The 14,587-nt window shown below is 41.9% G+C and overlaps 1 protein-coding gene across 7 annotated transcripts in view; it reads left to right on the top strand.

The window, feature by feature from the left end:
• Positions 1-14,587, top strand: part of LOC311272635 (RNA-binding motif, single-stranded-interacting protein 3) — a gene marked incomplete at its 3' end in the record, with an annotated part of 290,445 nt that overhangs the window by 158,443 nt on the left and 117,415 nt on the right. For all 7 annotated transcript variants that reach the window (XM_084379187.1, XM_084379188.1, XM_084379186.1 and 4 more), the window contains one exon: positions 1,381-1,472. In XM_084379187.1, the coding sequence (XP_084235313.1) occupies positions 1,381-1,472 (92 nt within the window). The remainder of the gene's footprint in view (positions 1-1,380; positions 1,473-14,587) is intronic.

Below are 14,587 nucleotides of genomic sequence, written 5' to 3'. Positions count from 1 at the left end.
ACCCCCTCACCACCAGCGCCACCACCACCACCACCACCACCTCACATAGACACACACCTTGATTGCCTTAGAAAGTGAGACATTTGTTTTAACCAAACCGCACACAAGCCTTGCATCGTGAGAAAGTAAGGTGTTACGTTTTTATGTGTTAGGATATGATCATTTGTAACATGTTGGGGTAACCACAGCGGCACGTCTCCCCCCACCTCACACCCATTATCCTTTTCTAATTACACTTTCCTTCTGAAACAGTGGATCAGAGGGCACCATTGACTGCTTTTAATCTGCCACCAAATTTTAATTAACACAGACGTGACCCCCGTCTCCGATACATCCCGCAGAACGTCGGGATCACAATAACTCATAAATCACAGCCACAGATTTCATTCCCTCCGCTTTCCTGCGTTGATGAATTTCCAGATGGGGGCTGGTGGCTGTTAATGTCAGGAAAAATACGAGAGCGAGACAGAGAGAGGGAGGTTGTGTTAGAGACGGCGAGGGACAGAGGAATGGACAGGAAGGCTACGTCTCAGAGAGATGTAATTGAGCGTTTATGTGTATGTAAGAGAGATGAGGCTGACGAAAAAGAGAGAAATGGCAGCATCTCTGATACGCTGTCAACCTTTGAGAGATTTGTTACCGGGGAGAGCTGTGAAATGGGGTTGTGTTAATATGCCGAGTGTTGAGGAACACAACGTGGGGCCAGCTAACTTCACAGTCTGTGAAAATCAAAAGGCTGAACAAGTGAAACTGGAAATGACTCGGTGATGTTCCGAGGAATTAATTGACACGTTTCTCTCTGTGTACATGAGCGTGTACACAAGTGTATTATTTCTTTAATCATGGACTTTCAATCACGGGCTTTTCATAAATTACCATCACATGAATTATTCTACTTGGTGAAATGAATGCATATGAGTTGTCATTAAACTACAAACTACAAATAAGAATTTCCCTTTAGCAGAATTGCAACAGTGGTGGTCGTAATTCTTGATTTGCATGCTACTCAGTGCTTGTGTGTTTTTGTTTTCTGAGTGTTTGTGCAAAAATGTGTGTGTCTGTTTGTGTTTATGCGTCTGTGTGTGTGTGGAGGTGGAGGTGGGCAGGGTGCCGGGGTTTGTTATTACTAAATCGCTCATCCATGCTACTAATTAAGATGCATAGCATCCCCCTATGAACGTCAGTGTCGCTAATTATCAAACAATGTAGTGCTCACCAGATATGAGAACTGGCAGCCTCTGTAGTCATGTTACCAACCTATTACTGCTACAATTACCAAGTGCCTGTCAGTCTTCTTGTTAGTCATCTGCCTTCATTTTCTCTTTACTAATGCCTGTCCTTTCTCCTTTTTACTCTCTCCCTCTCCTATTTTCTCTCCAGGCTATGGCTTTGTGGATTTTGACAGCCCAGCTGCAGCACAAAAGGCTGTGTCGTCTCTCAAAGCCACTGGGGTGCAGGCCCAAATGGCCAAGGTAAGGAGTGTTTAAAAATGAGTTAGCATTGCCAGCTCTTCTTGCATTATCATTAGCACACTGTTGCGCATTCAGCCCCCTCCAGGGGTTTAATCTCACACACTTAACATAGTTAACAGATGTTGATGGATCTGAAGGCTTGAACATACAAACTGGCTTGTCTATAAACACAGTTTTATAGAAAGTAATTTTAAGCAGTGCTTTGCTGTTTAATGACAAACTTCTTCCCTCTAATATGAGAGGAGTCTTAAATGTGGGCTTGTTACTACATTTGTGTATCGTTATGTGACAAGTTTAGAGGCGACTGTGGTTCATGCGTCTGTTTTATCTCACTGACACTCAGTAACGGGACAAAGCTGCACTCTCATACAAACCAGTATCAAGACTTGTTTCAAGTGGTTATGCGGAGAGTTGTGTGTGAGACTGTGTGTGCGTGGTGTTGCATTATTCCATGGCAAACTAACTTGGTTGCCAGCGTGTAAGCTGGCCCTGCTGTAATTGAAGTTTGACCAGCCGCCTGTCCTGCGTTGTGCAGTATTATTAGCCTGCTAAAGTGAAAGCAGATGAGACAAGCTGTTTCAGCAGTACAAAGAGGGCCCCAGTGAGTTGCACGATGGAGCCAGGTTGACAGACATAGACACACATGGAGAGGTATGGCTGAAATGAAAAAACACTCACATGGGGTATGTATTTAGTCGCCATTTAACATTAGAAGCTTGCATTGTTACATATTTGGCTGTCTGTCATCTTTAACAGAACTGCAGTGCCAGAACAAGAACATCAGTGATACTGTTTAGTGTGTGTCAAACCCACGGTCCAGGCAAGCGTCATGCTGTCCTTTACTCATTTTTTTCTTTCCAAATGTTTCATTTCCTTTCCGCTGACTGTACAGAGGATCATCATAGACTAAAGCACAGCAGGCCCCTCTCTCCGGACATCTGTAATAGACGAACCCGCACGGCTAAACCGGGCTATTTTTGTCCCAGCCGAAAGATTTGCTGGTGTCAGAATCTCTCAATAGGTGAATAAAATGTCAGTAGCATTAAAGCAATGAATATGGTGATTACTATGGGGCTTCACTGTGAGTGATTTTCGCAGACAGTGATGGTCCGCATTTGATCTGATCCAGAAATCCCCCCCTCGGAGCCAAAGAAGCCCTGATGAGATGGAGAATGGCGATGGCGCCAGTGAAGATGACAGAATTGATGATAACGATGAAGGTGGCAATTATTTTGATCAAATGGGATGAGATCTGACAGGAGGAGATGATATTCCGTGCGGTGCTCAGGTGTGCCATTTCTCAAATGCGCCATTTGGCCGTTTCCTCTCCCCACCAGTGTCCTTCTTCCAATATTTATAAGAGGGCAGGCTCTCAGAATACAGATAGGAACCCGTGCTCTTTGCCCATCTCATTTTAAGACCACACTTTGCATTGCTCCCCTTTTCTCAGTCGATATTTTTTCATGAGAGAGGGTCCTGTGTCCCAAAACAAAAGAGCTGACCTTTTTAAGAATGTTTGTTTGCATATGTGTGTGTGGGCACATTCACAAAATCATTTTCTATTAGCATTTGTGTATAATAGTTTGTTTTTTAAATGTCCCCCTGTTCTGTTCACACAAATGGAAAGGCCAGCATTCTGTGCTTCAGCTCCGTGCTTTTATCACACTTGTGAGAGACATTAAGGAGTAGTTTGCTTTTATAGACTCCCTCTGCATCTCTCTAATGTCTCTTTACCAGGTATCTCTACAATCACTCTATCGGCTCCTCCTCTTCCACCTCACCTTCTCTTAGTTCTCTCTAACCCCCCTGTTTTACTCAGTGCTGTTGTCTATTGCCATCTTTTTTTTCCTTTGTATACAACCACATACACACACACACACACACACTCACAGATTCATAAACACATTTGTATTCACATCCACCATGTGTTCCCCTGCCAAACATCCAATGAGTGCAATTTATTCCCATCAATAATTAACAGCGGGCTGTCTTTGTGTCTGCCTACCTGCCAAGGTGTCTCCGACACCCTCCGCTCCGTCATGGCGGAGCAACGTTCCCCTGGCGTGGCCGGATAAAAAAACCCAGGTGTGCCGTGAGGAAGGTGTAAATCACAAAGACGATTGGTAACGTCACAGACGCCTGCCACAATAAGAGCATTCAGCCTCATTCTCTCACTCCCCATGCCCCATTTTGTCACATATATCTCTCCACAACAAAGTAATAAACGGATAGCAAGACAGAGCCAGAGGCTTTGGGCTCATTAAATAAAACCGTCACAGTAATCAAGTTGTGCCTTTTTTCCTGCCTTGACGCCATTAAAACGCTTTTATTAAGGTGCCTTATTTTAAACACCGCTGCAAAGGAGGATAGAAGAGAGAAACGGGGAAGAGGGAAGCATCATTTGATTTCCTCTGCCTCCTCCAATGTAACAGCCTGCTGTCTCTCTCCTCTTACTCCCCTTGGAATTTGAAATACCAAGGCAGCAGAGATGAAACATTGCCTTCCTTTTGTCTTGCCCTCCCCTGGGGATGGTGACAGCAAGAGGGAGGAGAGGAGCCATAATTAAGACACCTAAAGGACACTTCCCCCCCTGCGCCTCCCTTCCTGTCACTCACCTCTACACAAGTAACAGATAAGAGCACTTAGCATAGGTGTGCAGTATGTGTGTGTGCACTTGAACGTGTGTATGCAGTCTGTGTGTGTGTGTGTGTGTACAAATATAAAACATTTTTTTATTTGTGTGTACATTTACACAACTAAAACACATTTGTTTCTGTGTATTTTCACAAACCTGCTTGTCATACAGCTTACAGATATGTGGAATCTCATTGTGACAATATGATGATCACATTGAGTTATCATTTTTTAAAATAATTATTTAAATTTAAAAGTAACAAAACAATCAAAGCAATCATGTTTCCTAAACCTATAATAGAATATTTTTTTTTAATTTTTTGAAATTTTGGTTGATCACTTTCTTGCAAAGAGTTGGACGTAGATTGATATCACTCTGCTGTGTGCGTTAAATACGAGGCCAGAAACAGAAGATGATTAGCCTAGCTTAGCAAGGCTGGAAGCACAGATAACCAGCTAGCATAATTCTGTCTAACAGTCAAAAATGCTAGATACTTGATTTTTTGGGCCAATACTTATACCGATAATAGGGAGGAAAAAATTCCGGTATGGATATATTGGCTATTATAAGCACATGTTTTCCAATAATCCCTCGGACAATGGTTATAAAACACTTGTGACGACGATGTGGTGATACAGAGGCAGGATATTTTACATTTTAACAATAAAATTCATTGTTTAAGATGACATCATGGCACTGAAACGGTAAACTAAACTGGGAATTTACGATCATAAATCACCCCAAGCATCTTTTTCTTCATTATAATCTCTAAAAAAAGAAGTTTTCATATCAGTATATATTGGATATTATGTACCGAGATACCGATAACTGTGATAGTCCAATATTGACCAATTATATCAACTGGTTCTAAAAATGCCTCTACAAATTAAAGTAACAATACTGATAAGTATATCAATATTATATCATTGCCCTGATTAGAGACTATGTATCGTCTTAAATTTTGGATATTGTTATGTTGTGATATGGTATGAATGTTGTCTTATCCTGGATCTGTAGCTGCAATTACTTTTCAATTAATTGGCAATGGATGGTGACTTAATAGACATTAATTTGAATAAAAGGTTTTTATTAGAAGCTGTATACTTAAACTTTTGAGAGGGCCAGGCTAGGTGTTTCTCCCTCTTAATGCTAAGCTAAGCTAATCGCTTTTCATCTTTACCTCCATACTAAGAGCAACGACATGAGAGTGTTGTCTAAATCTTGGCAACAAAGCAAAGGATAATTACCAAAAGGTTTAACAATGGTGGTTCAAAATAAGTGACTATTTGACAACATTGTGAACAACATGTGCATGTGTGCCATCAGTGTAATACTGAATAACATAAATAGCCTTAAATTGGCAAACAGTTGGATCCAGATAGCAAAACTGTTACAGTGTGACAGTGTCGTTAGAAATGACTAAACTGATGTAAAACTCATAATACATGCACCTAATAAAATATGTTCAATCATAGGAGAGTATATCAGTAATTAGGAACCCATCACAATGTATTTGTTCACCTCTTGTGTGTGTATGCGTGTGTGTCTGTGTGTTTGTTTATGTGTGCGAGTGTGAGCGATATTAAGTACAGGCACGTATTTGCCTCTTCACACCGTGGACTCTATTCTCTATGTCACTTTGTTCAGGTAGCTTTCCGAGCTGAGAAAACTGACACGTCGAGCAGACAGAATGATAACAGGTAAACGGCGCGTCTAGCTCCGCCGATGCAAACCTGTCAAGCAGCCGCTGGCCTCACTCTCCACAGGCTGCCATTTTCCCCTTGAGCCAATCAGACTGAATTATGGGAAGGGCACCCTCGATTGTGGTGTCTGTGTCGGAGAGGTAATTCCGCCTGACAGCTGCTTGCTTTCAGACAACAGCCAGTCTTTATGGAAATCATCCCTCCCTATTCTCGCTGCAGTCGGCTTCTGGTGATAACAGCCCGAATGAAAACAAAGCTGTCCTTTTTCTGCTTTCTTTTTTTTTTTTTTATTCTCTTGTTTTTGCTCTCAGTGTGGACAGCCTAGAATTAGCGCAACGACTCTAACATCCTATGGAGTCTGACAACATACACCGTGCCTTGAAGTTGTACATTCTTAGGATCGGTATAAACTTAGAGCTGACATTTGCTTTCTTTGGATATAACCAGAAATTATATGATGCTCCTGAACATGTATGTGTTATTCCCATTTGTTTTGTGTCTGAAAGGTAAAATTCCTTCCTGGTAGCCTGCATTCAAGCCTCTCGTGCACTGAGCCTCCATCACTACCCTCGTTCCAATAGCCAATATTTAAAAGGTTCACCCAAGCTACAGGCAGACAGAAAGGCGCTGCTTGCCCTTCACTTCACATTACAGTGGGGAAATTATGCTAAAAGCATCATTAAAGTGCCTCCATGAAGTGAATCCCAAATGTTTATGATAACACAGTGCTCGCACCGGCCCATCAAGCAGTAGTCACTGGCGGATGCTTCAGATGGTTTAACGGTGTGAAACGAACCGGAGTGTTCGGTCCTCTTGCTCTCTCTCTCCCTTTCTCTCATCTCACTCCCTTTCCCTTACTCCATGTCTTCTGCTGTCTTTTCCCTGAGCTCTCCTGGGGAAGATTTCCTGTCAATATCACATTTATATTCATGTGAAAAGCACGGATCCCCCTCTGGGTGGTCTGCAGTCAGTCAGCAGTCTTCTTATTATCCTTTAAAGGTGACTCCTCTGACGTCTCAGCTCCTCTGACACCCAGGACCCCACAGTAAGGCTCAACACGGGGTGACCTCTGGGCGATAATCAAAGGGATGGCTGACAGTGCTGTTACAGTTGGTTGCTGACTACAGCTAGGCCTGGCGAAGCCTGCCATCCCACAACCATGGGTTAAATCTGGGGAGAATGTAGGGAGAAACACATTGTATGGTGAATACAGTGGGATAATTGGACAGAGTTTGGGGATACAGGTGCTCACTCAGCAGCATCACTCACCTCGCCGTTCGACGCGCGCCACCTTGAATGTGATGCCATTTCCCCTCTGACATCCACCGCAGTGTTTGTTCGCAAAGCATATGGTGTCACAACACAGTGTGGTGATCAGCACTTTCTCCCCTGAAGCTGCCATTGACAAGGACATCCTTCTGATTATAGTGACTCACCAGCACCTCATTTCCCTCCGTATTTCTTGTCTAGGATGCTCCTAACTTTTTTATGTATAGCCTAAAAGTATCGGAATGATGCTAGTCAGCACATAAGCATATCTAACATATACTTCAGTTGTTTGTCTCTGTGTGTAGTTTTATCCTTTGGCAAGAACCTGTCGCTTTAATGTGCTCTGTCGTGGGGACAGTGTAGCATTCAGAGACTGTGTAGCACAAAGCTTATCGTGCTTTTGCGTCATTCCTGTTCCCTGGGTGCTGAAGACTGCAATATGTAAAGAAGTGCCTTGAAGACAAGGGTGCAACTGGAGATCATTTACACAAACACTGTCCACTGATGAATGTGATTTTAATGTGGCTTATTGTCGGACGGACGGACCGGGACTTCATATTGCAATCAGGTGCATGTCGCAAACTCTGAAATCTGCATGTGTGCCAACAGGGTTGTCATGGTGCATTCAAGTAAATATCTGCTCAAATGCCCACAAAGGTTAATTAAAGAGAGTTACCTTTTTTTCTGTTTTTAATCATTTCTACGCAGGCAAATTAATTTTAATTTTAAAAAAAAATAAAATCTTATCAAATTGCCATTTGCAAACTCAACCATAATTTAATGATTTTATTTTTTAATTCAAGCTTATTTAACTGCAGAATTTTATTAGAGTTAAATATTAAAGACGTGTGATTTGAGAGATGTGACGTTTATTAATTGATTAAATGTTTGCCTCTTTTTTTTGCACCGGTCCCCTGACTGTGAATAAAAATCAGATGCGAACTTATGAGTACAAACTTTGACAACCTCTGATATTGCACATAATCAAAAAGCCAAAAAAGATGTTCGGGTTAGGAACCCTTTTTTTTCTTGAAAAGGATCAAGGTCTACCCAGCAAAAGAGGAGGATTATTTTGTGTTAACAAAACATTGAAAGAGGGAACATACGTAGATGCACTCCCCATGTTTTGTTTTTTTTCCATCTCAAAGCTGTACGCCTCTTTCCTCTCTGCCCTTCCTGAATGTGTAATGATGCAACTAGGCACCATGCTGATTACCAATAACCTTGACGGTTTATCTTGAGTTTAAAAAAATGGAGTCATGCTAATGTGTTTTAATTTTGAGTCAACAGGCCTAAGAAGCTGCCTTTTTGTCTCGTCTACCGTAATTAAAGTTACATTAAGATGAATTCCAACTAAAAAGTTGATACCTGTGGAAATATCTGCAGTGCAGTGAGATGATCTGAGTCATACAAACTTAGAATCAGTGTCATTTTTTGCAGTGTGGTTAGCTGCAGCAGGGCCCAGCACACCTTCCCCTCCCAGCTCCTCTTGCAGAAGTGATAGTTTTGAAGGGCAAAGCCAGTGAGAGTGAGACGGACCATCTGACGAGCACTGGCTCCCAAGCACCTCCGTTGGCTTCCACTGTCTCTGCCGTCTAATTACGCTTCAATCATCCACGGGAGCGCTGCGTGCGGTAAATTATTTCGGCGAGCAGCGCAGAGACGTGCCGAGCTGCGAGCGCCAGAGAGAGCGAGAGAGGAAGAGAGAGACAGAGAAACAGAGACACGGAGACTAAGTAGAAATCAGTGAGTGCTGGAGTGGAGTGAAAAAGAGATGGAGCAAAAAAAGAAAGGTAGGGAAAAGTGTGAGAAAAATTGAGTTGAGATGCAGGCAAAAAGTGAGAGAGAGAGGAGGCCGGGAGGCGTGAGTGAGAGGCCCGCCAGCCATAATGTCGCCTCAGACAGTCTGTACAGCAGGAGACAGGCCAGCACTAATGAACAAAGTTACAAACTTATCACTTATCAGACAGAGAGAGGGGAGTGAGGAAGAGAAAGATGGGGAGTCGAGGGAGAGGTAGACAGCATCAGCATAACTAATCCTGCTGTAGATGCAGAGTAGTATGACTGTGTGAAACTTAGCACAGATACAGAGCAATCATTAGGGTGTTATTGCAAATTCTTACAGTCCATCATTAGGTTGTTTTTGCATGTGTTCTTTTTTTGTGGTTTCCACTGTAGCAGAAACAAAAGCAACTAATTAAATTACAAGTTCGAAATGGTTTTATTTCTACACGCCTGAATATTCTGTTCCAAAATTGCTCCAAAGCGGCCTTGTGTCTAAATATTAAGCTCGACAAAGAATAATGCAGGCCTGCATCCTCAGTATGTTCAACGCTGCCATGCTTGCTTTGAAGCAAACATAAATATGGCTTTTTCAGGCTTGGTAATGGCCACAGTGTGCAGTTATTAGAATCTCTTTGATGTGGCAACTGTGCCAACCTGCTCGCTGTCTCTGTGAATTGATCTGGCTCAATTAGCAGGCCCGCAGAGACGACGTTCAAAGGACCAGGCTCCCACACTCAACGCTGACACACATAGACCAGGTGAAACGCTTTGCATTCAATTACTCAGCTGGCCCTCGAGAAGACAACCTGTGAATAGATGTGAGTATTGGAAAATCAATGGTGCAGCTTCCGCATTACGGAAAGCTTTCACCAAGAATGTTGGGGGTATTTTTGTTTTTTACCAGTTCGAGTTCATTTCCTGCTCCCACAGGCTTATTGTGCTTTAACTGAATTGCTATCTTCCGAACATCTTACCTGAATCTAATGATATTTACTCTTTGTATCTACTATATTTGTTTACATGCTCGTGTTTCTGTATCCATTTTATGTTAAACTCTGTACACAATCTGCCTTTTCTTCCATCCTTCCTCTCTTCCCCTGATTCAGCTGACCCATTTCAATTTGTCTTCATCAGTCATACCAATTAACTCAAGGATTAGATTCCTCAGTGCCAGCCACCCCCAGTCCTCCCTGTATCCCACCATCTTTCCATCCACCCATGCCTACTAACCTCCTGCTATACAGTGCTGTTTTCTGCACAGGTAAATGAGGTTGAACCTCAACAGCCGCTCTTCGCTTTCTCAGCATTCAGCTGTTGTATTATAGTGATATACATAAAGAGAGACTACTTTTTTTTCCATTGCATTTTATCTGTCAGGAATATTACTCCTGCTGCCCTTAATGTCATCCTCTGAAGTACTGTAATTTCTGCAGTTTATACCTGATGTCAAGATACATACTGTAGATATATGAGCAAAGATACAGCACATGCGGTATCACAGACTATGCGCTACGCTGTATTTGCATTGATTGAGTTAGAGTGAATGCATGCATGAATGCCACAGTGATGAATATTTTGATTCCTTTCTCTGCAAGCATTCACTCAGAAATGACAATCAATATGCTTCTGAATAGTTTTGTTTGATTCTCATGATCCACAATGCGACAGTGATCTTATTTGCAGATTTGTAGGTGGTGTACTGACTTGAGAAGTGGAGTCTTTGTAAAAGGGTGCACACAGTGCAGAATCAACTAGTACAGTGGCTGCATTCATATGATCCAAAAGTGTCCAATGGTAGCAAACAGTAAAAAGAAATGTCCTTTGAAAGACACAAAACTGGGAAAAAAAATCTACAATACTCATGGGTCTTGTCCATGATCTCTGATACTTGGGATATTAAAGATCAAGACTTCCAAATGATTTGAAAAAAGCCTTCAAGAGGACAAGGCAAACTTAAAACTGACAGTGACAAAGTGAACAAAGATGGCAGAAATCCTAAAAAACTTTCATTTGTAGAATGATTAAATGAAACTGAAATATCCAGCACATTGTTATTTGCTTGTTAATCAAGTGTCAAGGCTGAATACCATTGTGAAAACCATACAACACTCCCTGATCATGTGAGGTTGCCATTAAATGACTTCATTAACACATAGACCGTTAAATTCATCTTTAATTCACCAGAAAATTTTATTTTATTAATGCAGCCCACTTCTACTGCGGCAGTGTGAGGCCGTACGCCAACTTGAAGCTACTGCTTACATCCAGTTGCATGCTTGTGTGAGTTCACAATCCCATCGAGGGTCACTCTACATAGATCATATTTAATGGTAGTTCTGGGTGATGCAGCTCAGTCGGATTAGAGCCTGTATCAGCGCTAACACTTAGAGAGTTTTGCCAGATTGAGCTGCACTTCACGAGAACCAATCACAGTAACTTCTAGCTAGAAAAGTTGAGATATCAAAGACGCTAGCAAAACAACACAGTTCATAAAATAAGCACAGCAGAATGTCAGATAGAAGAAAAGACAAGCTTGCCGATATCTTATATGTCCGCACTGCCAAACAACCTCCAGTTGTCTATCCGTAAGTGACCAATGTTGGCACGACAGCACAGTGATTTTCTTCCAAAGATATCCTCATTACTGAACATACAAACGCAGGACTCTCCTGTAACAATCACATAGTTTTGTGTTATGGTCACCAGTTTTAGTCAGGGGTTTGTTTCTGAGGGATTATGTGTTTTCTGTAATTTTGGCACGGTGGATGCTTCATTAGTAAAGTTAAAAACAAACATTGTGTCACAGTGGACTGAATTCACCCACAATTAACCCAGAATGTAAAAGTGAGTTGATTTAAGCTGCACATTGTGTTTTCAGTTTTCTTAACTCTGTTATCTGGAGCTTTCACACAGTTTTCAGCAGTGCATGTAACAGAATAGTAAGTTGGGTGATTGGATGTTTCTTGCCAAAATGCTCCTTGGCAGTCATTGTTAAAGGGGCACTATGTAACTTTTTTCTACCTTTATCTAGAACTGGAGGACCTCTAGACGGGCAATTCAAACTGAAAATACACGCCTGTTTTTCTCGAATGTTTACACATAAAATTGGTACTTTCACATACATGTTGAAACTCAACTCACACATCACCATATAATTTGGGCCGAACAATGTTACCGACCGAGGTCTAAGACCAGATTTCTCCTCCAGTCGATAGAATTAGGGTTAAATTTGCCTTTGAACTCCTGTAGTCTGAGCACGGATTTAACTCTCGCAAACAAGAGCTCTGTCTCTGTTTGTTTATAGGCCCGTAAAAAGGTTGCATAGGTAACATCTACAGTACCTCGAAGTTTTTATTCACACAGGCTTTTACGTTTGACTTTTATTGAAAGAAACAGATATTCCTACCAGAGCTCCTAATCTTTTGTACTGATGATTTAACCGAGAGAGTTTCATGCTGATACAAGCCATAGAAGTGCAACTATGAGTCATTTAACATTGTCGATGGGAGAAAAACGAAATGGACTTTTGGTTCTGGAACCAGGAGCACCCAAAATAGCTCTTAACTCTATTGAAGATACAAAGATAGCACAGTGTACTTGTTTTGTATTAAATATATTTGGACAAGACATTGCAATTTCTTTTATTTCTCAGCAGCTTACAGGTATATGTCTATGATAAATATGTTACAGAGCAATAAAAACAAGGCGATAAAGGCAGTTTCCAGACAGAGCTATAGATAGTTGCCCTTTTATTCACTTAATAGCCTCTTTTGAGATCAATTGCACACCAAAGGACATGCCTGTTCCTTTAGTTTTAGCCAGCTGTCCTCATATCATTAGCCAGAACTACTTTTCTCTATTGCACCCTACCCGACTCTTTAACGAATTCTACAGGCATGCCATGTTAAATTACCCTGACTGTTTCCATTTCCAGTGGCTTCAATCATATGTGAGAGGTCTGCGGGAAGAGGGAGTGAGAGTCCAGGCAGAGCAGAGCAGGGTAGATCAGGGCCGGGGCTCTGTCCTGCTGAGGGTTGATGAACCAGCTCTCTGACACCAACACAGTCCCTCATTCTGCCTAATGAGGAAGAGAGGGGCCAGAGTAACGGGTCCCTTTTCATCCTTTTCATCTCACTGACACTGCACCCATGAGTCTTTGTGTGTGAGTGCGTGGACAAGGCCACGCTACAGATGGATAAAGACAGGAAGAGATTGAAATGGAGGCTATTAAGATCCACACCAAAATATCAAACAGTCTTGATTGTGTGAAATGTTCTTTCCGGTATAATGTGTATTTTTGTGGAATTTCGACCAGAACATATTTTTTACTGCATGTGTAAGAGATAATGAGGAGGGAAAAAATGCTTCTCTGACCTTTCTCTCTCTGTTGAGAAACATAGGAGTGATCTCTGCCTTGTCCAGAGGTCTCAAAAGCCAAGGTCAGCGTAGTTTATCTCAGCTCAGAAGGGAGCAAGCCCTTAAGACCTCAGGCCCTATGGGCATGCACATAGTGTACATCCATACACGCTGTGACTGTTGCTTTGCAGGGTAGGAGAGGAAATGGATACAGGGGAGAGAGGAAAGACAAAGAGTGGAGCTTAAAGAAAGGTTGGAGGATATTATACCTGCAGAGTCTTTTTTTCTCCAGTTAGAGATGGTCAGCAGTTCAGAGGGAGAAACTGAGAGGGGGCAGGTAGATGAATGGCATACAGGTGTCTCAGCCGCCCTCTGAGGTGATTTCAGATCATTGCCTCTCCTGTTTTACATAAAAAATAAAGCATCAGCAAATTCCTAAAACTCTTTAAATGGTGTCAAGTCTGATTTTATAACAGGCAAAGAAACACACACCTACCACTTTCCAATGTTTCTAGCCTTTTCTTTTTAATTTTATAGTGAAATATTCAAATTGGATACAACTTATTTAGTTTGGATATTTTGAATATGGTATGTAGGATATTTTGATATCAGTCATTGTTGCATTGCACAGCACAGTCTCGGCTTGTGTGTTTTAACAGTCAAGCAGTTTATTTGAGAATGTCGCCTTTAGAAAGAGAAAGTCAAGCCAATTTTTCCCGCACATTTATTTATATCAACTCTTATCTAGAAGTCACTAAATACTCTGCCGCCCCTTTTGTCTCTACACACTGTCAATATTTTGTCTGCATGCATTGTGATGTCTGTTGTGCGACTGCATGCTGGCGTGTTGTGTCGTCTCTCTCCCTCTCTTTCTTTTTGTGGATGGCCCTGTTATCTCCATTTGTCTTTGTTATGTCTGTCGCTGTATCTCATTCTTCCACTCCACCCTTAAAAGCTGTTATTCTGTCTCCTTCACTTACTGTATGTTTGATGTTTGGCCCCCCTAGTGCTGGTTTTGTTGTGCTGTGCTTGTGATATCGCGGCATTGTTTTCGGTGTTATCTCAGTATTCCTCATGCCATTTTAGTGTTGCTGCTGTGTCGTGTGAGGGTTATCTTTTTATCTTTGCATTATCTTTGGGGTTATCTCAGCGCTCTTGTCCCCGTGTTATCGTATGCCACCATCAAGGTGGTGACCTTTCTCTGTGACAGCGTCTTGAAACGCACCCAGGGATGTCTTGGCGGTTCCTTTTAGCTTTTTCTGACTGACAAAGATAATTGTATTATATTTGGATGTGGGATGTCAGTCTATTTGATTTTCCCAGTTTGTTTAACTTGCATGCCTCGTAGCTTCCTCTTGGATATGTAC

Source organism: Pagrus pagrus (assembly GCF_965226575.1).
Source record: "Pagrus pagrus genome assembly, chromosome: 17".
In the NCBI taxonomy this organism is placed as follows: Eukaryota; Metazoa; Chordata; class Actinopteri; order Spariformes; family Sparidae; genus Pagrus; species Pagrus pagrus.
This window is presented reverse-complemented; position numbering and strand designations above follow the sequence as displayed.